The 22,920-nt window shown below is 54.4% G+C and overlaps 8 protein-coding genes across 8 annotated transcripts; 5 read left to right on the top strand and 3 right to left on the bottom strand.

Annotated features, from left to right (window-relative positions):
* Window positions 1-307: 307 nt before the first annotated feature.
* Window positions 308-3,001, bottom strand: N656DRAFT_792433 (terpenoid synthase; the record flags this gene model as incomplete). Its single annotated transcript, XM_064817082.1, has 10 exons — window positions 308-631; window positions 698-785; window positions 847-904; window positions 969-1,070; window positions 1,152-1,315; window positions 1,375-1,529; window positions 1,591-2,269; window positions 2,325-2,569; window positions 2,624-2,670; window positions 2,707-3,001. The coding sequence occupies 10 exons, from the start codon at window positions 2,999-3,001 to the stop codon at window positions 308-310; spliced, it is 2,157 nt and encodes a 718-aa protein (XP_064666116.1).
* A 4,475-nt stretch (window positions 3,002-7,476) lies between these two features.
* N656DRAFT_784053 (uncharacterized protein) lies at window positions 7,477-9,232 on the top strand. Its single transcript, XM_064816077.1, has 2 exons — window positions 7,477-7,666; window positions 7,728-9,232. Exon 2 carries the CDS (start codon window positions 7,731-7,733, stop codon window positions 9,180-9,182), a length of 1,452 nt encoding a protein of 483 aa, XP_064666115.1. The 5' UTR covers window positions 7,477-7,666; window positions 7,728-7,730; the 3' UTR covers window positions 9,183-9,232.
* A 1,655-nt stretch (window positions 9,233-10,887) lies between these two features.
* Window positions 10,888-12,447, top strand: N656DRAFT_848505 (polysaccharide lyase family 3 protein). Its single transcript, XM_064819303.1, has 5 exons — window positions 10,888-11,555; window positions 11,626-11,705; window positions 11,770-11,819; window positions 11,878-11,922; window positions 11,997-12,447. Exons 1-5 carry the CDS (start codon window positions 11,087-11,089, stop codon window positions 12,391-12,393), a joined length of 1,041 nt encoding a protein of 346 aa, XP_064666114.1. The 5' UTR covers window positions 10,888-11,086; the 3' UTR covers window positions 12,394-12,447.
* A 678-nt stretch (window positions 12,448-13,125) lies between these two features.
* Window positions 13,126-13,428, top strand: N656DRAFT_692201 (uncharacterized protein; the record flags this gene model as incomplete). Its single annotated transcript, XM_064810660.1, has 1 exon — window positions 13,126-13,428. A coding segment is annotated over one exon (303 nt), but the record flags the coding sequence as incomplete, so codon positions are not given.
* Window positions 13,429-14,422: 994 nt separating this feature from the next.
* On the bottom strand, window positions 14,423-15,953 carry N656DRAFT_784051 (inorganic pyrophosphatase). Its single transcript, XM_064816076.1, has 5 exons — window positions 15,523-15,953; window positions 15,330-15,449; window positions 14,915-15,258; window positions 14,767-14,850; window positions 14,423-14,705 (listed from the first exon to the last, which is right to left on the bottom strand). The coding sequence occupies exons 1-5, from the start codon at window positions 15,886-15,888 to the stop codon at window positions 14,510-14,512; spliced, it is 1,110 nt and encodes a 369-aa protein (XP_064666112.1). The 5' UTR covers window positions 15,889-15,953; the 3' UTR covers window positions 14,423-14,509.
* A 1,177-nt stretch (window positions 15,954-17,130) lies between these two features.
* Window positions 17,131-18,710, top strand: N656DRAFT_792430 (Zn-dependent exopeptidase; the record flags this gene model as incomplete). Its single annotated transcript, XM_064817081.1, has 2 exons — window positions 17,131-17,915; window positions 17,993-18,710. 2 exons carry the CDS (start codon window positions 17,131-17,133, stop codon window positions 18,708-18,710), a joined length of 1,503 nt encoding a protein of 500 aa, XP_064666111.1.
* A 493-nt stretch (window positions 18,711-19,203) lies between these two features.
* N656DRAFT_784049 (glycoside hydrolase family 5 protein) lies at window positions 19,204-20,832 on the top strand. Its single transcript, XM_064816075.1, has 3 exons — window positions 19,204-19,552; window positions 19,622-19,951; window positions 20,012-20,832. Exons 1-3 carry the CDS (start codon window positions 19,364-19,366, stop codon window positions 20,738-20,740), a joined length of 1,248 nt encoding a protein of 415 aa, XP_064666110.1. The 5' UTR covers window positions 19,204-19,363; the 3' UTR covers window positions 20,741-20,832.
* Window positions 20,833-21,922: 1,090 nt separating this feature from the next.
* On the bottom strand, window positions 21,923-22,695 carry N656DRAFT_771702 (uncharacterized protein; the record flags this gene model as incomplete). Its single annotated transcript, XM_064813879.1, has 2 exons — window positions 21,923-22,211; window positions 22,283-22,695. 2 exons carry the CDS (start codon window positions 22,693-22,695, stop codon window positions 21,923-21,925), a joined length of 702 nt encoding a protein of 233 aa, XP_064666109.1.
* Window positions 22,696-22,920: the final 225 nt, after the last annotated feature.

The following is a 22,920-nucleotide window of genomic DNA, read 5'->3' as shown; positions in this document are numbered from 1 at the left end:
GCCGGAAAGATCGCCAAGGAGCAACTTTGTTTGTAATACAAGATCTAAACTCCGGGTGATTGACGCCATAATGCCAGTGCTGTGGAGCTCCCAGCCCCGTTAAATCCGATTCATGGTATACGCGTTTCCGAATCGTAGGTATGGAGTCTTACGCCGCTTTCAAGCGAACAATACTACGGAGAGGCAGAAGTTTCACATAGTGTCATGGTAGGAACATTCTATGGCTCTAGACTAGTAGTAGGTGTATTACATGCTCACATCGAACTAATAGTACATATGGCACATGAGCCTAGCGGTTGCGTAGTAACTAAACTGTCAGTTCCCCCATGCATAACCTCAAAACCCAGTTATCTTTCCCTGTGATCCTCTCAAGGCGCCCAATGATTTGATTGATTTGGACTTCCAGCCGTTTCAGTGTCCTGTGCGTGTACTCGAGGCTTCCCGATTTCTTCAACTGCTGGAGAGCGAGCATCTTTGACGGTACATTCAAGCCTTTGCTCTCTCGTCTTTGCTGCATGATTTCTCGCAGCATGAATGGAGGAGATTCTTGTCCCTTTGTCAGATAGTGGACAAGCGGGAAGGAGAACTTTCCTTCGTCGAGGTCTTCGCAGAATCCCTTTTGACTCGCGTACTGAAAGTCATGGTGTGTTAGTTCCTCGGGAATTGGGATTCAGATAAGTTTATGAAGGGAACTCACTTCGTCTGAGTTGAGGTTCTTAAAGTCGTCTCGGATTTGGAAATAGATGCCAAGCTGGGTGACAAGATCATCTATCGTTGATTTTGTGCTGGGTGCGTATTAGCTTTCTTGTCTTGGTTCGGTAAAGGGTTGTCAGGAGATCGCCCTACATGTCAGGAAGCCCTGTCGTCATCAGGCGCGAGATAAGTTTAAACAATCCACCGGTTTCTGTCCCTCAATGTCAGCAGACTGCACACAGGCTCAGTAGACAGTAACAGGTGATTGTACATACTCTTTGCAACCATCTCCAGATACTCTGTCTCCGACGGGCATGATGAATGCCGAGTCCAGTGGATATCGTAGCTCTGGCCGATGTGGAGGTCCCGGAGTTGCTCTTCATGAGGTTCATGTCAGTTTCGAATGGCTTCAATGTTGGCGCTCAGCACGGGGAGCCAGTTGGCTAGCACACACTTACCTAGAACAATGTCCACAGCTCCGGTCACTGGTATATCCTGAGCCTTGCTTACGGCATCCACAATAGCAAAGCTTGCAGCGTTGATGGTCTGGGGCACACCATAGACTGCGTGGGCAGCAGGGTTGCCACGACGGAGCTCTGAGCCATCTTCGATGTCGTCGAACCTGGCAAATGATCAGCAATCCATTGGCCGGGCCGGGTTGTGAGGCTGGGCGAGGCTCACATTAATGACGCTGTATGCAGCTTGTCGACGACCTCCTTTATGCCGGCGAGCGTGGTATCAGGGAGGTCACACCAGAGATTGAGGGCATCTATGAGTGTTGTCCTTACTCCTTTTGAAGGTAGTGAGGCGACATAGTCAAATGGGGCGGCAACATGCTGCAAAAATGGTCAGCTTGGGAGCCGAATACCACACAAGAGACTCGTTGTCCCATCATACCTTGGTATCCAACCCTTGCTCAGCTGGCAGTTTGACTGCATGTGTCTCTCCATCCTCTCCATCCACCGAAATTTCAGAGAAAGATGAGGATCTCGAAGACTGCCAATCTGATGCCGAGTAGCGTGTCGAGGACGCCGTGTGCTGGGACTCCAGTGAGATGATGGACTGGCGATGCTCCGCGGTGTAATCAGCTTCCCCGCCCGACACAGCGCCTCCATCACCCCTCGCCTGGGCTGTGAGTAAATCCTCCATCCCAGCATTCGGATCATAGCGAAACTCTGGGTGGTATCTTGGGCAGGTCAAGCTCCAGACCACATTACCGCTGATTTGGTAAGCCAGGCCCCGCAGGTATTTATCCAGCTTCTCCGAGTAGAGGGGGTTGTTGCGCCTGAACGAGTCGCAGAGCTCGAGGAATCTTGCCTCGTAACGGTTGGATGCTTCCCTCACGAGTTTCTTAGCCGCCGGCATAGGGATGCCGTTCCACCGCATGTACAGCCACACGGCATTGGTAGGAGGTGGGCCGCCGTTCTGAGCCTCTTCCCATTCGCGGTCAAAGGAAAAGTAGTCGTTTGCTAATGCCAGGGAGGCGTAGCATGGCCGGACTACCTCGGCGAGCTGGGCGTCCTCTTCCTCGGTCAGAGTCATGCCCATTCCAAAGAGCATGACTGACTCGACCCAACTGGGTTGGTCAGCCAGGGTGAAGGCTGGTGATTACAGGCATGGTTGTCACTTACTAGCCTCCAGTATCGATAATTCTATAATTCAGGTATTCCTCGAGCGATGCAAAGGAGTCGGATTTGTGCTTCAAGGTCGTTGACAGCATGGTCTTCCAAACCCGTTTCACTCGTTCCGCGCATCGTTTGTCCGTACGGGCGAGTTGATACATCATCTTGGCTTGGATCTGCTTTCGCCCCATTCGGACATTGCGTTGCCGTTTCTCGGCTTCTCCAAGGTGGAAGTCGTCCCCGTTATTCGTAGACTGGCAGAGTTAACACTTGTCTCAAGAGGGGAGGAGTTTAAGCGGAGGGCTCACCGAGTCCGGCATCACTGCTTCGACGACATTATCATGTAGGAAGGCATCTATTCGATTCAGTTAGTGGGCGCTTTCAGTTCAACACGGATAAAGGACTCTAATGAACTCGCACTCGATAATGTACGCAACGAGGTGCAGTCTCTCCGGTTTAGTCAGTGGTAAGACCAGCGCTGTGAAGTTGCCGTTGGTCGGATCGCAGCTCCCAAATTCCTCGGCCGGTCCGACATAGTGTATCCAGTCCTGCCTGGCTTCGTAACATCCAGAGTTCGCCAGGCTCTCGTATCGGTGCCTGCGCAAGGGATATCCTGGACAGAAGCCCTGCGTGTCGAACTGGCTGATGTCGAGGAGCTCTGAAGTATGGTCGTCCATCGTACACATTTCCTGATCAGGGTTGTCGTGATTGCTAGCAAGGGGATGATGTGCTCGGCGTCAAGGGAAAATTCACTGGGATGCATGTCATGTGCGTGTAGGGCTGGATTGCTACATGGGGTGTTCTTACTCCAACGAGGATGTCCATGCCTGTGTTTTGGCTCTATTTATACGTGGCTATCTATCTCCTACTCCACAGCGTTTGACGCACGATGATCTTCAATGTCGTCAACTACGGGTCTCCATTGACTTGAACGGAGATACTTGCCGTGATGACAGTCTGAACTCTGAACCAGACCCGCTCGATGTGGTACTTTGTCTCAGGGGCTCGGTGATGCAAGCGGCTGAGCATCTGCCTGTCGTCAGGCGTGCCGACGCGAGCAAACATCTCGAGAGGTTTCAAATTTTACTTGCGGATGCTGTCATCAGAAAACTAAGGTACTGCTTCTAGTTGGCACTGGACTGGCTGGGTCGTTAATGATGTCAAGTGTGTACTAGTCTGAGACATAGATAGTCAACAAAGCCTCAAATCAACTCTATTCGCCGAATCGCAGCTATCTCCACTTACTGCTGGGCACTTCCTTGGAGCCAATGTGGGCCGTTTTGGTTGACTCCTTGAACAAATGGGGAGGAGGATATTTGGATTTTGTTGATGAAACTTTTGAAAGCAGGCAGTGATGTCAGTTAGTCTCAAGTCAGTACTTGGTACACTGGGTCCGAACATCGTTCAGAGAGCAGACGACTGCCCTGGAGGCCCAAAGGAGGCCAGGAGTCGTACGTACCTACCTATAGTTGCATCACTGCCGTTAGGCGCCAACGGTGAACGGAGTCTCGTACACAGAGTAGGGTATGGCAGGTGCCAGGACAATCCCACGATCTTGTCACGATTCGCTGGACACTCCAACAACCACAAGCTACCCCATCGAACGGACTGCCTACACGACTCTAGAAGATCGATCAATACCAAGAATAGGTAGGTACCTAAGCACCACGAGGCACCGTTCGTGGCACCTACTTGCACCTTTGCTCCGTTTGTGTGAGACGAAGACCGGCAATCGGGGAGGGGATCCACGACGCGTTAGCTCTGTTGATAAATGATCGCCTGGCAGGTCGCACTGTCAAGCCGAGTGACGGGGACATCGGGTTGGCCCCTTTTTGATTTTCGGGTGACTGTAACGTCACCATGCAGTTCTTTACCACAGCAGGTCTTTACCTACCACTGGCCCTGCGTTACGACGTCTCGCCCACATTTAGAGTTATGCCACCAGACATCTCTCTCAGCCCAACGCAACACAGCCGACACATTTGAGGGTTAAATACTATATAGGTATCTAAAGGTTAGACTCATAGAGTCAAAAGGTATTTATACACTTTTATTGTTAAGATGGCGCATCTAGACTACGGAGGTTGGGGCCAAAAGTTATCACCACGTTAGGGCTGGTGCCAAGCCTATCAACGTGTGAAAAACTAGAGGAAGAGAAACGTACTGTATTTTCCATACCGAGAATCAGGTCACAGTGCAAGTGGGCACTGGAGTGGCCCGGTAATGGCCCTGTAATTGACGCAGTGATTGGCCTCTAAGTAGGTTGACTATAGTGGCTTACAGTGGGTGGCTTACTGCTCTGTGCGAACCTTACTGTCTTGGGAGCGTTGGCAGTCTTGGCAAGAGGAGGGTGGTGATAACTTTTGGCCCCAACCTCCGTATATAATATACCTTAGGTACCTAAGGTAGGTAGTCTTGGAGCCCCTTTGAGTTCATAGTACTAGTACCTATCGCATTGTAAGTATCTTTGATAGCGCCTAGGTTCGCCAAGCAGTGCCCGAACGCTCACAAACCGAAGACGTTGAGATCTTTGGGATAGGTGCTGTAAGCGCCGAAACGGGGAAACCTTGAAAGAGCGGAGCACCCTATGGCACCTGCGTGCACTATCGCGGTGTAGCCCCTATAATTGTGCCTTTACCAAAGCTGCCTTTTGGCCCCGAAAGGTACTACTTTCGTAGAGGGCAGGTCGATTATGAAGCCCTGACGAGTACGGACGTACTAAGGTACGGTACAGTATGTAGTGAGACAAGCACAGTGCGACTGCAAGCCTGATTACACGTGACCTCCGTTGATGCCAACCATTTCCAGGAATTTCAGCTCCAACTTCACCTCTTGAACCAACACATCATCCGTAGCCTTGCGTTAACATAACATAACGCTACTACAATCCCACCACTCCTACCAAAGCATCATACGTCGAGAATGAATGAAGACCACAGTTCAGTTGTAAGCGACTCGCTTAACGACTGGCGTCAAGTGATGAAGCAGCGTACAGCTTCCCGATTGGACCTGCTCTCCACCAAGATTTCGTTAGACCAGGTAGCATCCGATCAGGAAATCGAGATGCGAGCAAGCCTCCTCCGAGAGCTCTGGGACAATTTTCGAGTCTTGCAGGACCCCGCCGATCTCTTTGGTGCAATAGATCAGCTCGAGACTATCCTGCGCCGGCTGCCGGACACATCCCCCGACTTACCTGGATACCTCGATGACTTGTCTAACATGCGAGTGTCCCAGTTCAAAATCACCAACGCTCCAGCTTTGCTAGATGAGGCTGTCGAGCTGAGCCTTCGAGCTAAAAACGAGGCTGTCAGCATGGGCTTTCCAGACAACAACAAGGACGTATACCTCAAGATGCTCAATGGCTTGGGATGCTCGCAATCAAGCCGCTTCCAGCACCTTCATCGCGACCACGACCTAGATGACGCAATTGCCACTGGGCGAGAATTGATCTCCATAGCCCCAAAGGACAGCAAATTTTACGCACCAGGTCTTTCGAACTTGACTGCTAGGCTGTGGAACCGGTTCAAGACGCGTCGCAATGATGCAGACAATGACGAAGTAATGCGCCTCTTGGACCAACTAATTCAAGAGTCCCAGCCAGACAGCCCATCTTATGCGGCCGCACTCTTACAACGTAGCGCCATAATGTATTCCAGATCAGAAGATACAGGAAGGTTAGACGACCTGGATAACGCCATCTGCTGTGGTGAATTCGCGCTTGCAGAGATGATGCGACACCGCTCGGTGGAAACCATCTTGAATGGCAACTTTGCGGAGATCTTTGAACGACTCCCCGGTATGTATGCTGATAGGTACGACAAGAAGGGCGACCTAGACGACCTTCTCAAAGCCCTTTCTCTCACCGAAACACGGATACGCTGGAGACCTCCAACTCATCCGTCCAGGGGCCCGGAACTGTCGAGATATTTAAGATATGCGCAGACTTTGGCAGATAAAACTAGCGAGATCGATGAGTTGGAGTCGTTGATTCGAACAGCCAGTGAGCTAATCACCACCATGCCCAAAGGAGACTATACCCGACGGGGCATTAACAATAGGCGCTACGGCACTCTGCTCACCCGCCGGTATACATTGACTAGCGAGCTTGATCACCTACTCGCCGTAGTGGAGAACGCGGACAGCGGACCCCGGGGACCGGGCATTGCTGCCATCTCGCTTGCCAGGTATTTAGGGAAGATCTCGAGGGCCACCAAGGACAACAGAATCCGAAAGTCGGCATGCGAGAGGCTACAGAGGTACTTTCGCACCGCCTGCCAGACGACTGGGATTCCCAATGCATCCGTCACGCTGTGGAACCAACAAAAGCACATGATCATGGTGTATGCCGATGCAATCGAGGCCTCCGAGGATCTAGAGGAAGACGAGCTCGAGCAACGGGTGAGAGACAAAGTTGCCAAGGCCAGAACTACCGAGGAATCTAGCAAGGGTAAGAAGCCGTGGGCTCCGGCCGAGTACACCACCGAGTTTGGGAGTCGCGCGCTTGTTGGTGATGCCACCACCAAGAAGTCTATCGTCGAAATGCCAGCCGTAGTGCAGAAGGTATTTGGCTATACTGATATGACGCCCCTGCCGACCGATCAGTTCATCAATCGAGAGATCCAACTTGAACGACAAGCCCGCGAGAAGGGAGCACAAGGACGGGGTTATCCAAACCCGCGCCTCTGCCGAGCCTGCCGAAAGCTCCGGGTGCTTGAGCCGTCGTCGAAATGTGGTTGGAAGTGGAATTCGCGGGTCCAATTTATACCGTATGGGAACTACGAACAGCTCTGCATGAGGCATTCCTGCGCGGTGTGCTGCCTCCTGCTTAGTCTCATCATTGATAACAAGGTGAAGGGGCTCCATCCTAGGCTCGCTGCCATTGATCCCGAAATCCAGGGCATCAGTATCGAACCAACCCATCTCGACAACGGAGAGGAAATTTTGCGGGTGTCATATGGCTTGAAAGAGGTCGGAGCTTTGACCATACTAAGACCGGACACGCTGAACCGGTATCAAGAACTACCCATAGAGTATTTGAAACGCGCCCTCCGGGAGTGTGACAACAATCACGGCCGACAATGCAACGGACAAGCGCTAGCAAGTCGTCTCGCTTCCCCCATCGACATGCTATTTATAGACGTAATCGACGAGTGTCTGGTCCGGGCAACATCTGCGGTCAAGTACTTTGCTCTCAGCCACGTATGGGGCAATGCGCCCATGTCCGAAACCATCAAATCGAACCTGGCCTCCCGTCTGATGAAAGGCGGGCTCCGATCTGACCGCGACTCCCCGCTCCCGCAAACCGTCACCGACGCCGTGGCCTTGGTTAATACCCTTGGCGAGCGTTTCCTGTGGGTTGACGCACTGTGCATTGTTCAAGACGACGACCTGACTAAACGTCAAAACATCCAGCAGATGGACAGAGTCTACTCACGCGCCTTCGCCACCATCATCATTATTCCCGGTTCTGACGCGGCGTCCGGCATCCCCGGCATCCGGCCCGGCACTCGCACCCCGCTTAACACAGAGACAATCTCCATCTCGGACCGTTCCGCAACCCTTGAACTCAACCCTTGTAGCAGCCATATCGAACAAGTCCAGATCACCGCATCCCCCTCCCCGCTCACCCTGGCCATGGACTCGTCCACATGGAACACACGAGGTTGGACGTTTCAAGAGCGTCTCCTGTCGGCGCGGTGCATCTACATCACACACAACGCCATCTACTTCCACTGCCACAGGGACATTCTGCTCTGCGAGACGGGTCAAGCTACGTCCCCCGCCACGCCGGCGCTGAGTCTCCTCAACAACCCCCTGCACGAGCTCCAACGGCTGGATGGCCGGGTTTTAGTGAACAACCGAATCGGCACGGCAGGTAACGACGAGGCGCTGCTCCGCGTGGTATTTGGCGTCTACAAGGGCCTGGTGGCGGGGTACTCGCCCAGGAAACTGACCTTTCTGGGGGATGTGCTCAATGCATTCGCGGGTGTCTTTGCTGTTATCACGCAGCACTTGCCGGGGGCGGTGGCGCTTTGTGGGCTACCCGGGGCGTTCCTTGACCTTGCGCTGTTGTGGACGCCTGTCAATCCGCTGCAACGGCGGGAAGAGGCGGTGGCAGGATTGCGTGACCTGCTGGCGGCCACGGACAGCAATGGGAGGTGTCCGGGGTGGTCATGGGCTGGGTTTGTCGGGCCCGTCGACTATCGGATGTTTGGTGAGGACGAGGACAAGAGGCCTTTACCTGTCTCGTTGGTCGTTGATGGGTTCAAGGTGGTTCATGGCGGGAAGGTACTTAGGGTTGCGGGTCGAGGGGTAAGAGAAGATGACGAAGCCAATCAGTCCGTGATGAGGATTGGAGATGCCGCTGGGAGTGACTCAGTCAGCGCGCTGACGGATTATGGCCCCAATATCCTCCAGTTCAAAGCGTTTGTCGTGCCCGTGACTGCTTTTCTGAGGGGAGCCAGGTCGGAATATCTCTGTGTCCTGGGCCAGAGTCACGCCACCGGCCAACAGGCGGTGTACCGTTTGTATGACCAGGATAGGAGGCACTGTGGGCTATGTTATGAGCCCATGGTTCCCCTTGGTGATATCGCCCGGGCTGGCCAGTCATCTTTTATCGGGATAGTGCGGCATGGCGAGACGGATATACCGTTCAAGGGCCCAAACAGAGTGGAGGGGGATATCCCGTTGTTCGACCGCTCTGCGTATAAGGCTTGTGGCCCGGGCAGTGGCGTGGTAGATGCTCTCCTTGTGGTTTGGGACAAAGACCAACGAGACTGTATAGCGAGACGCGTGTCGGTCGCGAGGATTCATGTTAAAGCTTGGGAGCGGGCGGGACCTGTTTCGAAGAATATTGCATTGTGTTGAGAGTGGCCTATAGCACGTAGCACAAGCCTAAATGTGAGCATATCGAAGGCATTCTAACACAGGGGCTAGTGGTAAAGAAGAGCATGATGACAGTGCAGTTACCTGAAGTTTCGAAAGGGGCCAACCCCGTTACACGCCGCGGTCACACGGCTTGACTGAGGTTGTGCTGCCAGGCGATCATCGATCGAGAGAGCTAAGTACAGTATGTCTTCCACTTGACCCTTACTACTATACGCCTGTTAGTACGATTGGCCAGATTCGGGATATGGCATGGAAACATACAGTGATCCTTGGCGTTCGCCCATGGCCTGTCGAAGCAGCTCGGCCCACGATAGGATTTAGGTTTGACTCCTAGACATGTGTAGTAGGTACCAGATTCAGTTGTTTTGCCGTCTATGCAGCAGGCGTACCTCCTTTTGAGTTCTCACCAGTGTCACGGCGGCTCAGGACCCGGAGTCAATGCTGAGTAGTGCAGTACGGAGTAGGTAGGGGTTGAGCCTCTCCAAATCTGTGTACATGTAGGTATGTGGTTCAGATTCATGCGTTTGTCCACCTCGCTTGCGTCGAAGTTACGAGGCAGGAGTCAGCGTGGCCGCGATGTCATATGTCAGAGACCCCCCTCATCCTGCCAGTCTGGTGAGGTATAATACCTCTACGACGAGAGGCGGAAAAATTGGATGCAGAACAAGGACTGCGCCAAGTAAGGGAGGTAGCCTCAGGTAGGTCGGTAGGTCCATTGTCTTGGACGCAGGAACAAGGACCAAGGTGACTTCAATGTCTCCAGGCTGCACTCTTCCGAGTCCGCACCCGCACGAACAGCCCGTTTTTGCATCTCTGATTCAGAACCTGGCTTTAGCATCTTGCGTGCTGTCGGCAGAAGAAGTGAAGGCTTCAACAACGGACAACCTGACGAATTCGTAGACCTGCGTGACCCTCGAAGCCGGCACCAACCGGAAACTCCGGCATGCCCGAGGCCCCGAATACATGGTATGTAGAACACAAGAACTCCAGACAACGTCGGTCGTACTCGTTCGCGAGTTAAGGTATGTAGACGGCAAGGTCCGCAGACCAGCTCCACGATCGCTTGGTAGCTTTGTCGCTCGCGGCGGAAGCTTCACCTCCGGTTGGGTCGGTTGACGCTTGTCTTGGCCGTACCCACCGCAAATAGGAGGAAGGTGGACGTCCGGAAATTGAAGGAGGATCTGACGGGGCTAGGATGGGCCCAGTCTTGCGAGAAGTTTAGCTCCTTCTGGAATGTCGCCCTGGATCTAATTGGTGGCATTCAAAGCTAGCGCGTTTCTCCGTCCCAACGACTCGGACCACTCGGTCAAGCGATGCCTTTTTCGAGTACAGGTGTAGATCATTACACTATCTTAGGTTTTACGGGATGTATGTACATACCGAGATACCTAAGCAAAGTCGACACAAGCAGGGTTCTCCTTACAGCCTTCTTCTGCGGCAATGACTGATTTGGACATCTCGGGCTACGCTCTCACTTCCCCCGAGCACGCCGGGCTTGGCTTTCAGATGTGGAATGATGAAACAGACTGGTGGAGAAATTCGGGAGAAACAGACAAAACTTGAACGCTTGGCACCTACACGACCTAGTACGATCTCTTCCTCGGGTACAAGCACACGTGGTGATGGGGCAAAGAAAGCAGTGGCCGTTCAAAGGGTGGAATCTGATAAGATGGAAGTTGAAGATATAAAGTCAGCCTCACTCGCACACTCTCACGGCATCTTCTTGATGTAGAGAGCTAGTCAGGGCGTCCAACCCCATATCTTGAGTCCGTTCTTTTACCCTTCTTTTTCCTTCAACTTCTTCTCCCAAACAGTTCGATCCTTCCGACTCAACTTCAACTTCTCAGCTCAGCGAGCTCCCCGTTACGCGCCCGATTTACAAGATGCATCACTACGTACTTCTCGGCCTTCTCCCGGCCGTCCTGGGCTGCCTGGACCCCAAGAGCAACGCCTGTGCCAGCTTCATGAGCGCCAACAAGGCCACCGCCTCGGCATTCTGCGCCACTTTCACCCAGAGCACCGTGAAGGCTACTACTGCACTGCCCGCCTGGGCCAGCAACTGCAGCAACAAGCCGAGCCTGATCTCCAAGGAGTGCTCGTGCTACTTCACCGGCGGCGCGGCGCCCACACCGGCACCCACTACGACTCCCAAGCTCACGACGACTGCCAAGGTCACCACGGCCAAGCCAACCACTCTGGTCACCAGCAAAGTAGTGACGACGCAGGCCCAACAACCCTCCGGAGTCACCACCACACTGCCCAAGAGCTCGGGTGCTGTTGCTACTTCTAAGGCCATCACCGTCCCCGCTGGCGGCTCGTTTGACGGCGGCATGAAGAGCTATGACCGTTCTCGTAGGTTTCTGACAGTTTTTTTTCCTCAGTGTAAGGCGAGATTTTCGGAGACTGACAGAAATTGCAACAGCCGCGGTGTGCAAGGGACAGAGCGAGACAGGCGAGGCTGACGCCATGTTCATCCTGGAGAACGGTGCCACGCTGTCCAACGTAAGTTGCCGAGTTCGAGTTGATGACGGAGGAACCGGGTTGGCTAATGACACGGGGTGGATAGGTTATCATTGGTCCCAACCAAGCTGAAGGTGTTCACTGCAAGGGCACATGGTAAGCTTACCAGAGACTTTTGTCTTGTGTCGTCAACTGTGCTAACCGAGACACACAGCACCCTGATCAACGTCTGGTGGCAGGATGTCTGCGAGGATGCGCTGTAAGGACTCTCTCTCCACCATCTCAGGCCCCCCTTCCTATCCAACCCCTATACTAACTCCATCTGTCCTGCAGCACCCTCAAGCAATCCAGCGGCACGTCCTACGTGATTGGCGGCGGTGCGTTCCACGCCGACGACAAGGTGGTGCAGTTCAACGGATTCGGAACCGTCTCGATCAAGAACTTTTACGCCAGCGACTACGGCAAACTCGTGCGCAGCTGCGGCAACTGCTCCAACAACGGCAAGGCCCGCAATGTTATCATTGACGGCTCGGTTGCCGTCGATGGCGGCGTCCTCTGCGGCATCAACACCAACTACGGCGACACGTGCGTCGTCTCCAACAGCTGCCAGGACAGCGGAAAGATCTGCGACCGCTTCACGGGCAACAATGATGGCGATGAGCCCCCCAAGATTGGCTCCGGCCCTGATGGCACTTACTGCAAGGCTACCAACTTTGTGTCGACTTGCTGAGGGCTACTAGGTTAGCGTAATACTGTCCTTTGGACGCGGCAGCACATGTGGTGGATATTCTTGTAAATACTCTTGCTTTGCTCACCCTGCACATACTTTCTTGTCTATCATTTGAGTATATATTGAAGAAATAAGACACGCATCGGGGATGCTTGACTCAATTTGCTAGCCCAGTACTCTCCTGACAAAGCCTGGCAGCTCCCGTCTCTTCAGTGTTTGGTAATGTGCTAGACGAAGCAGCACAGTTCACAGTTGGGTCGTTCGGGGTGATACCAGCTTGCTAACAGTAACTGGTACTGATCGATCACAATCATTTCCAGCTGCGCCATTGAACTTTGCAGAAGCTGACGATTGGTGCGCTCGATGCGCCACCACTTTGTCTCGTTTCCTATCAGCAGCCACGGAGCCACAAACTCGGCGCCTCTTCGGAACTTGGCGAGAAATGAAAAGGGGGTTGCACAGCGTTGAAACTCCAACATGATCTTTTCTCTGTCCTGGAGACATCCCTTTTCCCGTTCCCGGGATGGCGACGACGACGAGTCCTTGGTGTTTGTTCGGTACAATACCTACCTTAACTTCTGGACCCCTTCCCATGTTCCCCCCCTTACCCGCCACGCTCTTATGGAACAGAAGCTCAACCTGCCAGTACTCTAGCGGTCTAACCAAAACCCAACGATAGTCATCTCTGTAGGCCATCTTCAATAGACGATGTTCACCAAACGCGCAATATGGCCATGGGCCGCGCTCCTCGCCCACCTCCCAGGGGTTGCCCTGGCAGCAGTCACGTTCACGAATCCCGACTACTACATTGAGGCCGGGGCCCCGTTCACAATCACCTGGACCAACAATCGTGGCGCCGTGACCATCACGCTCATGAACGGGCCCGACGCAGACCTGCAGCCGGTACTGGTATTAGTCTCGGACTACGAGGGCGAAGCATACACCTGGACACCGCCGTCGACGTTGCCCACAGACTCGTATGAGCTGCGGATTGAAGACTCTGGGAGCGTCGACTACTCGCCCCGGTTCCGTTTCGCCGGGGCCTCAGGCGTTGGTACAAGTACACAAAGCACCGGGGTATGTCGCGCAACCTGAGCCCCTGACACCTCCCCCCTGCCCCCAACCATTTCTCGCGTGGTCGCGTGATACTAACTGAGGTATTGTACGCATCGCAGCAAACTGCCTCCTCCTCCGCATCATCCACCCTTCAACATCAAGTTCCGCTCACGACAACCGGGCCCTCCTCAATTACCTCCACGCTCTTCATATCCCAAGGAACTTCCACCGTGATTTCCACGATCCCACCCATACCAACACCTCCGAGCGGTGCAGATGATCCCTTATCAACAGCAGCAAAAGCCGGCATCGGCATAGCCGGCGGCATCCTCTTCCTAGCTTTGCTTTCTGTACTGCTGTGGTTCGCCTACCGACGCGGGATGCAGCGCGCCGCAGCCACAGGCGGACGCACAGCGAGCAACTTGAACAGGGACTGTGGTGGTCACGGCGGTCACGGTAGTGAGGATAATGAGCTGCATCAGGAGTTAGTTGGTATCAAAACCGCTGCTGCTGGTGCTGCACATCATAGCCCAAGTACTACGACCGTCAGTGTTAAAGATGGACTGAGTCCGTCAAGGTTGGGTCACGGTGATGCTGAAGCTGGTAGTGGACTTGAAGACGGCAGATATGATGCCGGGCCGCCGCGGGTTGAGCTGCCTGAGCTGACGCGCGGTGGGTGGGATGATATGGGTAGTAGGAGTAGTACCGGTGGTGGTTGGGGCATGTGGAAGGGTCTAGGCGGAGGGGGTGCATGGGGCGAGAGGGTTGAGCTGGACTCGATGGGACGTGGGGGTGGAAGGGGATTTGCTAATAAGCATAGTGGTAGTGGGAGTGTGCGGTCGGGGAGCTTCTCCAGGTTACCCGGTGAAGAGGTCGGTTGGGAGTCTGCGGGCAAAAGGGGACACTCGGGCGGGTTTGGCCATGAGAGGAAAGAAGGGGTGGCGGAGTTGCCAGCGGATCTGGAGCGCTAGTGTTGACATGTAACCAGTAATTGTATTGCTGCAGTGCAGCCTTCGGCAGTTGAAGGGGGCCGAAGGTCCCCACGAGCTCTGTGATGGTGCTACACGGTATTCAAGACAATGTTAAGAGAGCTTGACGCCAGCGAGGCCTCGGTGGTGTCCAACGAGTCCCTGTCAACGAAAAACCACTCCTCAAGATCCTGCTCGATGGGGGCCGGTGGTAATTCCTCGTCAGGGGGCAAGTCGATGGTATCCGGGTCAGTCTTCCCGGGGGTCCCTGACAGGGTGGTATTGACTCTGCAGCAGATGGAGTTAGCATCCCCTGGAAACACTCAAACCTGTTCGACGGAAGCCCTACAATGAGATATCCCCGTGCTTAGCCTTTCCTCGAACCAACTTCTTCCACGCAGCTTCACATTCATCAATGATACGATTGGCGTAGCTACCCCGAAGCTTGTCAGCGCCGTTCAGACCACAAACATTACGGAGTAAGCCCCAACACGTACTCTGCATCCCGAAACTTCCCATCAAAGGCGTACTCATTCGGCGGATACCCGTCAGGAACCATGTAAACCCGGAACCAATCCCTTGTGGCGTCGAGCAAGCCGGGAAGGTGCTTGTCGACGTCGTCAAGGCTGTGCAGCTTCTCTGCCAGGGGATCGTGCACGTCAATGACAATGACCTTCCAGTCGGTCTCGCCGCTGTCGATCAGGCCGAGGATGCCGAGGGCCTTGACCTGCTTCACGTCGCCGGGCTTGGCAACGGCCCGGCCAATCTCGCAGGCATCGAGCGGGTCGTTGTCGCCTTTGGCGTGGGTGTCGGGGTTTTTGTAGTGTGGGTCTTCCCATGTCTGGGATCATAAGTTCGGTTCAAGCAATTTCTGGTGATTATGATGGTTTCGGATATTGAGAGTGCACCAACCTGAGGAAGCGCTCCATAATTCCAGATGTAGCCCTTGTATGGGAAGCAGCTCTTGACGAACCGAGGGTTGCCGTGCAGTGTGTCCTGGCTGATGGGATTGAGGCTTTCGGTTCTCGAAATCTGCACTTTGTGAGTAGCTGATTGCACGGGCGACGGAGTTGAAACGATGAGTGCGGATGAAAAGACCACATACCTCAAGTTTCGCATTTGTCCACCGCGGAATCTCAACCACCATGTTCAAGATGCCCGCATCTTTATCATGGTACAAGGGGATGTCGTGGAAGGGAGACACGGGGACATGGTCTTTGGTGCGCTCGAAATAGATTCGATACGACTTTGTGAACGGGCGTCCTGACCTCCGGATAGAGTATGGGCTCTTTCGGGACTCATTGTCTGAGGAAGTGGTATCTGTCGCCATCACGACGCTGGTCGCGTGCGTCGATGGAGCAGAGAATGGAGCAGATGGAGCCGCAAGTGTCAAAGTCGGGACTTGGCGCCGTTGGTGGGACGAGGACGCACGAGTGACGTCATGGCCCTGTGTAGCACCTGCAGGCAGCATCCGACTGAACACGATTGACACCGCTGATCCGCACGTCAAAGGGCAAATGATCGGATAAAACTTCAGTCGTCGATGAATCGCTTCTACAACAAACTCTTCGGTTTGGGCAAATTTTACAATTATGCGGTTGCTGCCCTGATAGAGGATTTTTCCTTCTGCCGATCGTTCAGAGAACATATGCACAAGCCAGCGGGTAGGTTGGGCCAGCCCCTGCTCGCGCAAAGTTTCTGGGAGAACTTTGGACGGACACAGCGATGGGTGTGATCTGCTAGATATGTAGGTCGTTGTATGTACGAAGGTACGTGTAACTACTGCACGCTTTATGTTTATCAACACAACATCTTCGTCCAGAATCCAGATAAGCACGTGATAAGCTACAAAAGAACCACAGTAAAAATTCCTGCCATCGCAAGCCCCCAAAGTGCCACCCCTATCCTGTTGGCATCGCCTCTGAGATCGCCCGTTGCCAGTCACCCGGCCGCCACCAGGCGGTCCGTCCGCACGGGCAGGCGGCATTGGTCCCAGGATCAGCAGGTCAGCAGCGACATTGCGTGCGATGCTGGTCTGGGCATCGCGCATTGCAACCAGAGGAAGGAAGGTACGGCGAAATATAGGTCGGGGCGCGATAGAGTTGCATGTCTTGGCTCGCGGCATATCTGGAACGTTGATGTGCAAATCGACTCTGATAGGTTGGGCCGTTGAAATTGATGCCTGGAATCCACGAAAATCCACAACGGGCTTTTATCCAGCCCCACATCCCCGGAAAGCCCAGACATCGCCCAGCCAAAGACGGCTGCCGACCTGCCGTTGCGGATCTAGCGGTGGCGGCTTGCAGGACGATGCTTGTCGATACATGGGCCCTGCAGCCGCTCCGTTCTTTACTCGAGAGGGCAGTTGCCAGGGCAAAGGTTGCAACAAACTTCCTCAAGCGGCTTCGCGCCCAGACGCGATTGTGCTCCCAGATGGCGCCTTGCGACTTCGAGAAGGTCCAGACTTTAATCAACGTTACCATGCTACCACGGAACGCAATCTGCAAATTACACCCAAAGCTCACGTCAGGCGGAATTGGCTGTCCGGGGTCCTGGAAAGTCAAATTACATATACTGATATTGGGCACTCTGTCCCGCCCGCCGCTCATGCCCCCCGGCCCCCTTCTCCTCTTGTCTTCATGTCCGTGACACGGTGACGGCCATCGACCAAAATCTCGGGTTTTAACGCGCACGCTGAGGCTTCTAGTTCAAGATGAGGTTCACCACCACGTCGCTTCTTTCCGTGGCGCTGCCCGCCCTGGCCAGCGCTACCGACAAGCCGTTGGTAGATTCCGAGAAGCTGCAGTCTCTCATGAAATCGCATGATCTCCTGGACGGCGCCAACAAACTCCAGCATTTTGCCGACAAGAATGGCGGTAACCGTGCCTTTGGGAGCGCTGGCCACAATGCCACGGTGGATTGGGTCTACAAGACGCTCAAGTGTCTCGGGTATTACGACGTGGTCAAGCAGCCCTTCACCGAGATCTTCTCGACGGGCTCGGGCGACCTGAAGGTCGGCGAACAGTCAATAGAGAGCCAGATCCTGACCTACACCCCTGGCACTCCAGGTGAGGTGACGGCGCCCCTCCTCGCCATCGCCAACCTGGGCTGCGAAATGGCCGACTTCCCGGCCGATGTGGTTGGCAAGATTGCCCTCATCTCGCGTGGCACTTGCACCTTCTCGCAAAAGGCGCTGAGCGCAAAGGCTGCCGGTGCGGTCGCCGCCATCATCTACAACAACGCGGAGGGCTTGCTTTCTGGCACGCTGGGCACCCCCTTCCTGGACTATGCCCCCGTTGTGGGCATTAGCCAGGCGGATGGCCAGGCCATACTCGCTCAGCTGTCCCAGGGCGCTGTCACGGCCACGCTCAAGATCGACGCCATCGTTGAGGAGCGCGTCAACTTCAACGTCATTGCCGAGACCAAGGGAGGCGACCACGAGAATGTCCTTGTCGTCGGTGGTCACTCGGACTCCGTTCCTGCCGGGCCGGGTGTTAAGTAAGTCTTCAGGATTCCGTTCACCGAAATAATAACATGAAGCTTTGGGTCCCTTTTGCTAACAGAAAACTCTTCAGCGACGATGGGTCCGGCATTATCGGCATTCTGACCGTGGCCAAGGCTCTCACCAAGTTCAGCGTCAAGAATGCGGTCCGCTTCGCTTTCTGGGGCGCTGAAGAGTTTGGCCTGCTCGGCTCGTACCACTACATGAGATCCATCAACAGCAGCGAAACCGAGATGGCCAAGATCCGAGCCTACCTCAACTTTGACATGATCGCCAGCCCCAACCACATCTACGGCATCTACGACGGCGACGGAAACGCCTTCAACCTGACCGGCCCCTCGGGTTCAGACGTCATCGAGAAGGATTTTGAGGACTTCTTCAAGTCCAAGAACACCCCCTCGGTGCCGACCGCCTTCACTGGCCGCTCTGACTACGCCGCCTTCATCGAGAACGGCATCCCCTCGGGCGGGCTGTTCACGGGCGCCGAGGTGCTCAAGACGGAGGAGGAGGCGAAGTTGTTCGGTGGCCAGGCGGGCGTTGCCTACGACGCCAACTACCACAAGGCCGGCGACACGGTTGACAACCTCAACATGGACGCCTTCTTGCTCAATACTAAGGCGATTGCCCACTCGGTCGCCAAGTACGCTGTTAGCTTTGACTCGCTCCCGGCTGTCAATGTGAACTCCCGGCGATGGGACGCCGACCGCGCCAAGATGCTCAAGCGTGATGCTGATACCCATGGCCATGCCCATCTCCATTCTGGTCCTTGCGGTGGTGGGGATACCATCTAGGAGGGTCCAGGGAAAGCGACGGGATCCAAACTATGTAATGTATATAAGAACATCATTTTACTGTTAAAATATAATTGTGAGGATTTGGACCAGATCGCGATGATGAACATATCCACTACGGCGATACTACTTCCCATCAGCTATACCGTGTGGAACGGAGCCGTCAGGTTGAAGGGACACCTCCGATAAGCTGCCATGGCCCATCTTCGAATATCAATAATTCGACGCACGATCACCGATGTCAGAATGCAGGCCCAGACCCCTGGCATTGGCCGTGCTATCCCACAAGGAGCAGCAAGACCCGACATTGCCTCTGCCAGCGAGCGGGGTGGTCGGGAGACAACGCGCAGGTATTCCCGGGAAAATAAGGCCGTCAACCACGCTTTTTGTTGGGCCGAGGCTCAGTTGGAGCGGGACGCCTGGAAGAGCGGCGGGGAAAGGGGTTGGAGATCCCCTATTTCGCCAAGGCATGCCAAGCACAACACCCCTGGAGGGCGGCTCATCGAGCTCCGTTTGTAAAAAACAGGCAACACCATGAAGTACCAGACGCTTCTATGTCCGCATGATAAATATCTAGGAGCCAGACGCGATGAAGATGTGGGCAAGGACCTCCTCGCGACATCCGCGGTGCAAATACTCTACACCAGTTCAAAATGTACACGTCCGTTTTGCATTGGTTCGCCACGGGACTACTCGCGTCCACGGCCGTGGCAGCTCCGAGTCCAGGGGGTCGTCCAGGTAGTTCTAAGGGGTTTGTCACTGTCGAGGGGAGCAAGTTCAAGCTGGACGGGAAGGACTTCCACTTTGCTGGGAGCAATGCCTACTACTTCCCCTTCAACGGAGTTCGTCTGCCCATCCTATGCCAACATGAATCCAACTGGTTGCTGACGGACCACATCTCCTATGTCTAGAACCAAGACGATGTTGAAAAGGGCTTGACGGCAGCCAAGAAGGCTGGCCTCAAGGTATTCCGCACCTGGGGCTTCAACGACAAGAACTCGACCTATGTTCCCGGGGGGTTGCCCCAGTACGGCGGGGAAGGGGCTGGGCCTTCGGAGGTTGTGTTCCAGCGATGGCACAGCAACGGCACCTCGACCATTGATCTCAGCGGCTTCGACAAGGTCGTCAATGCCGCGTCCAAGGTTGGAATCAAGCTCATCGTCGCCTTGACAAACAACTGGGCCGACTACGGCGGCATGGATGTCTACACGGTCAATCTCGGGGGCCGATTCCACGATGATGTGAGTACAGACACTTCCCCATCACTTGAAAAGTAAGGTACGTAAACTGACACAATGCAGTTCTACACAGCCCCCAAGATCAAGGACGCCTTCAAGCGCTACGTCAAAGCGTTCGTCACCCGCTACAAGGACTCGCCGGCCATCATGGCATGGGAACTTGCCAACGAACCGCGCTGCGGCGCCGACGGCGTGCGCAACCTCCCGCGCAGCAGCAACTGCACCCCGGAGGTACTTGGCGCCTGGATCGCCGAGATGAGCGCCTACATCAAGAGCCTGGACCGGCGGCACCTGGTGACGTGGGGCGGCGAGGGCGGGTTCAACCGGCCGTCGTCGGACGACTGGGCCTACAACGGCAGCGACGGGGGCGACTTTGACCACGAGCTCGCGCTTGATACCATCGACTTTGGCGTGTTCCACTCGTACCCGGACTGGTGGAGCAAGACGGCCGCGTGGACGAACCAGTGGATTAAGGACCACGCTGAGTCTGGTCGTCGTGCGAACAAGCCTGTTGTGCATGAAGAGTATGGGTGGTTGACGCCCGAGGCACGGCTGGAGTATCTCGGCCGGGTGGAGAACGCTACCCGGGTGGAAGTGCTCGGTGGGTGGCAGAAGATTGCCGTTGAGGAGAAGCTGGCTGGCAGCATGTACTGGCAGTTTGGGTTTTCCAACTACTCGTACGGCCGCAACCATAATGATGGATTCACTATCTACTTGGACGACGCCGAGGCCCAGCCGCTTGTATATCAGCATGCCAAGGAGATGGAGGCTCTCAACCGCCGTCGCCGTTGAGCACCGTCGTGTTATTCTTAGACATCAAATATTACTGTAATACATGATGAACTGAGGGTTTTATTTCTGCCTCAACACAGAGAGTGAATTCAAGTTTACCTTAAGCAGCTGAGGCCAAGCCGAGTTCGAGTCTTGTGATCAAGTCCTGCCTGCCAATGGCTTCCGTCAACAAAGCTCGCTAAAACCTTCACATTCGGAACGGATGACAACTCAGTGACGCGTGTGTTAGCCGCGATCGGGATGCGCTGCACCAAAGATTGGACGATCCATATTGCTTTTGGCCGCTCTGCAATGCGAGACGCCGATGATCGAGTGCTCCCACAAATCAGGAGGCTGTGTGGCAGGCGGCCAAGACGGTCCAAGGCGGGAGTATTCCACCTAGTGCCTGGGCATGTCTTGCCCTGAGTTGCAACAGGTCGCTTCAGAGAAACCGCCGAGGCTGCGGTGAGTACAATTTGGACGGGCGTTACCTACTTTCTTACCCATGCTACATGGTGTATATAAACAGCCCCTGGTTTCCCATTGCAACGTCGCTCCGACATAATACCTCCCAGTAGCAGCTCCCAATCCCTTCTTTTACAGCATCATGTGGTTCTCCAAATCCGTCCTCGTCCTTTTCGCCTTCACGGCCCTTTCCTTTGGCCAGTATACGGGACCGTGCTCGAACTCTGCCTGTGGTGCTCAGGGAAGACCCTGCCCAAGAGGCTTGCTCTGCGTGCCCTACCCGAGCTTCAACCCAGCCGAGCGCCAGGGCTGTACCTGCAGCTATGCTTAATAGAATGGAGCGTCAAGTGCTGTAAGTATCAAAATACCTTATGAGTCACTAGGTCGGAGACTATAAAGCTAGAGCAATGAGCTGACGGAAATCCAATCGTTTAGAGAAAAGAAGCCCCTGGTGTTAGAATAAAGTGCATCAACACACTGGATTGCACCTTAGGTTGACCATGATATCATTTTGGGGGTATGCAGGGAACGCCGCTTCCTGGATTCTTAGGACGAGGTGCATAAGTTTGTATCATGCTTGGCTTCAGCTCTGCTGGCTAGGAAATGGGTCTACAAGTGCATTTGGTACGAGTCAAGATGGATCAAGCTTTGTAAATAAACATGCAAACCCAGCTATCGATCAAACGGGGTCCATAGCTGGTGAATACTACGAACAGATTCCATGTTACATCTTGTCTCCTATTCCTCTTCCAGCATGACAGGCGCGACAGGCAATCTCCTCCTAGCCCCAAATGGGTTACGCGGTAAAGTGCGTTCATGAGATGACTTCACGTCCTTCTTTTTCGAAAGTTGACCCTTATTTTGTGTAGGAATATGCCTTGTTGCCATCCCCGAGGGACTTTGGAGCGTGACAACGCCATCAGCAAATCCGTCAGCGCCACCCTCTGCATAGCACGACATGTCTTCATCGATGTATGGCTCGAGGCAGGTGAGATACAGCTCGGCAGTTCCAATTGCGTAGGCCGACCTGGTTGGGTTCAGTGTTAGTGTCAAGGTCTCAATAGTCAAAGAAGGATTTGCGTAGATAAGTAAACATACTGAGTGCTGCCTTCGTTGCTGCAGGCTACCGACTGGTTCAGCGTAAAGGTAGCCACGTCCAGGTTGATTTGGAGCCACAGGTGGAGCGAATCGTTGCCCAATGTTCCACTGACTTCGCAGAGATAGTTTGCACGCAGCGTGCAGCGCACCCGCTCCGTCGTGTTGGTCAGGTTGTTGGTTATCGTGAACGAGGCGTTGCCAGGCCGCACCAGCTCGTTCCCGGTGTATGTCACATTCAGCTCGGTGACCTGCCAGAGACTTTTGATCGTCGAGCCATCTGAGCAGGCCGCGGTTGTCTGCCGCCTTTCGACTAAGCTGTAAGGTTGTTGTGCACCAACACTTGCGCTCGCGAGGGGGAAGCCCAGGACGCCAGCAAGGACGGCCGTGCTGAAGACCTTGTAGTCCCACCTCATGGTGTTGATTTGACGTTGGTGGAAGATGTTTCAAGTTGTCACGTTGTCTATTGAAACCTCGCTAATGAGACACAGCAGGTTCTGTTTGGCTGACTGGATGTTTGCTGGAGAAGTCCGACTTAGAGTGACTTCTAGGGTTCTAGGTGCTGGCTCAACCCGGAGGTTAAAGATATTGCCTGTACTCGGTTGGTGTCACTGGGGCTTCTGGCCCCGCAGACGGGACAG

The sequence above is a fragment of the Canariomyces notabilis genome (assembly GCF_033297395.1).
Source record: "Canariomyces notabilis strain CBS 508.74 unplaced genomic scaffold N656scaffold_31, whole genome shotgun sequence".
Lineage (NCBI taxonomy): Eukaryota > Fungi > Ascomycota > Sordariomycetes > Sordariales > Chaetomiaceae > Canariomyces > Canariomyces notabilis.
The sequence above is the reverse complement of the archived record's forward strand: the minus strand, read 5'-3'. Positions and strand labels throughout refer to the sequence as shown.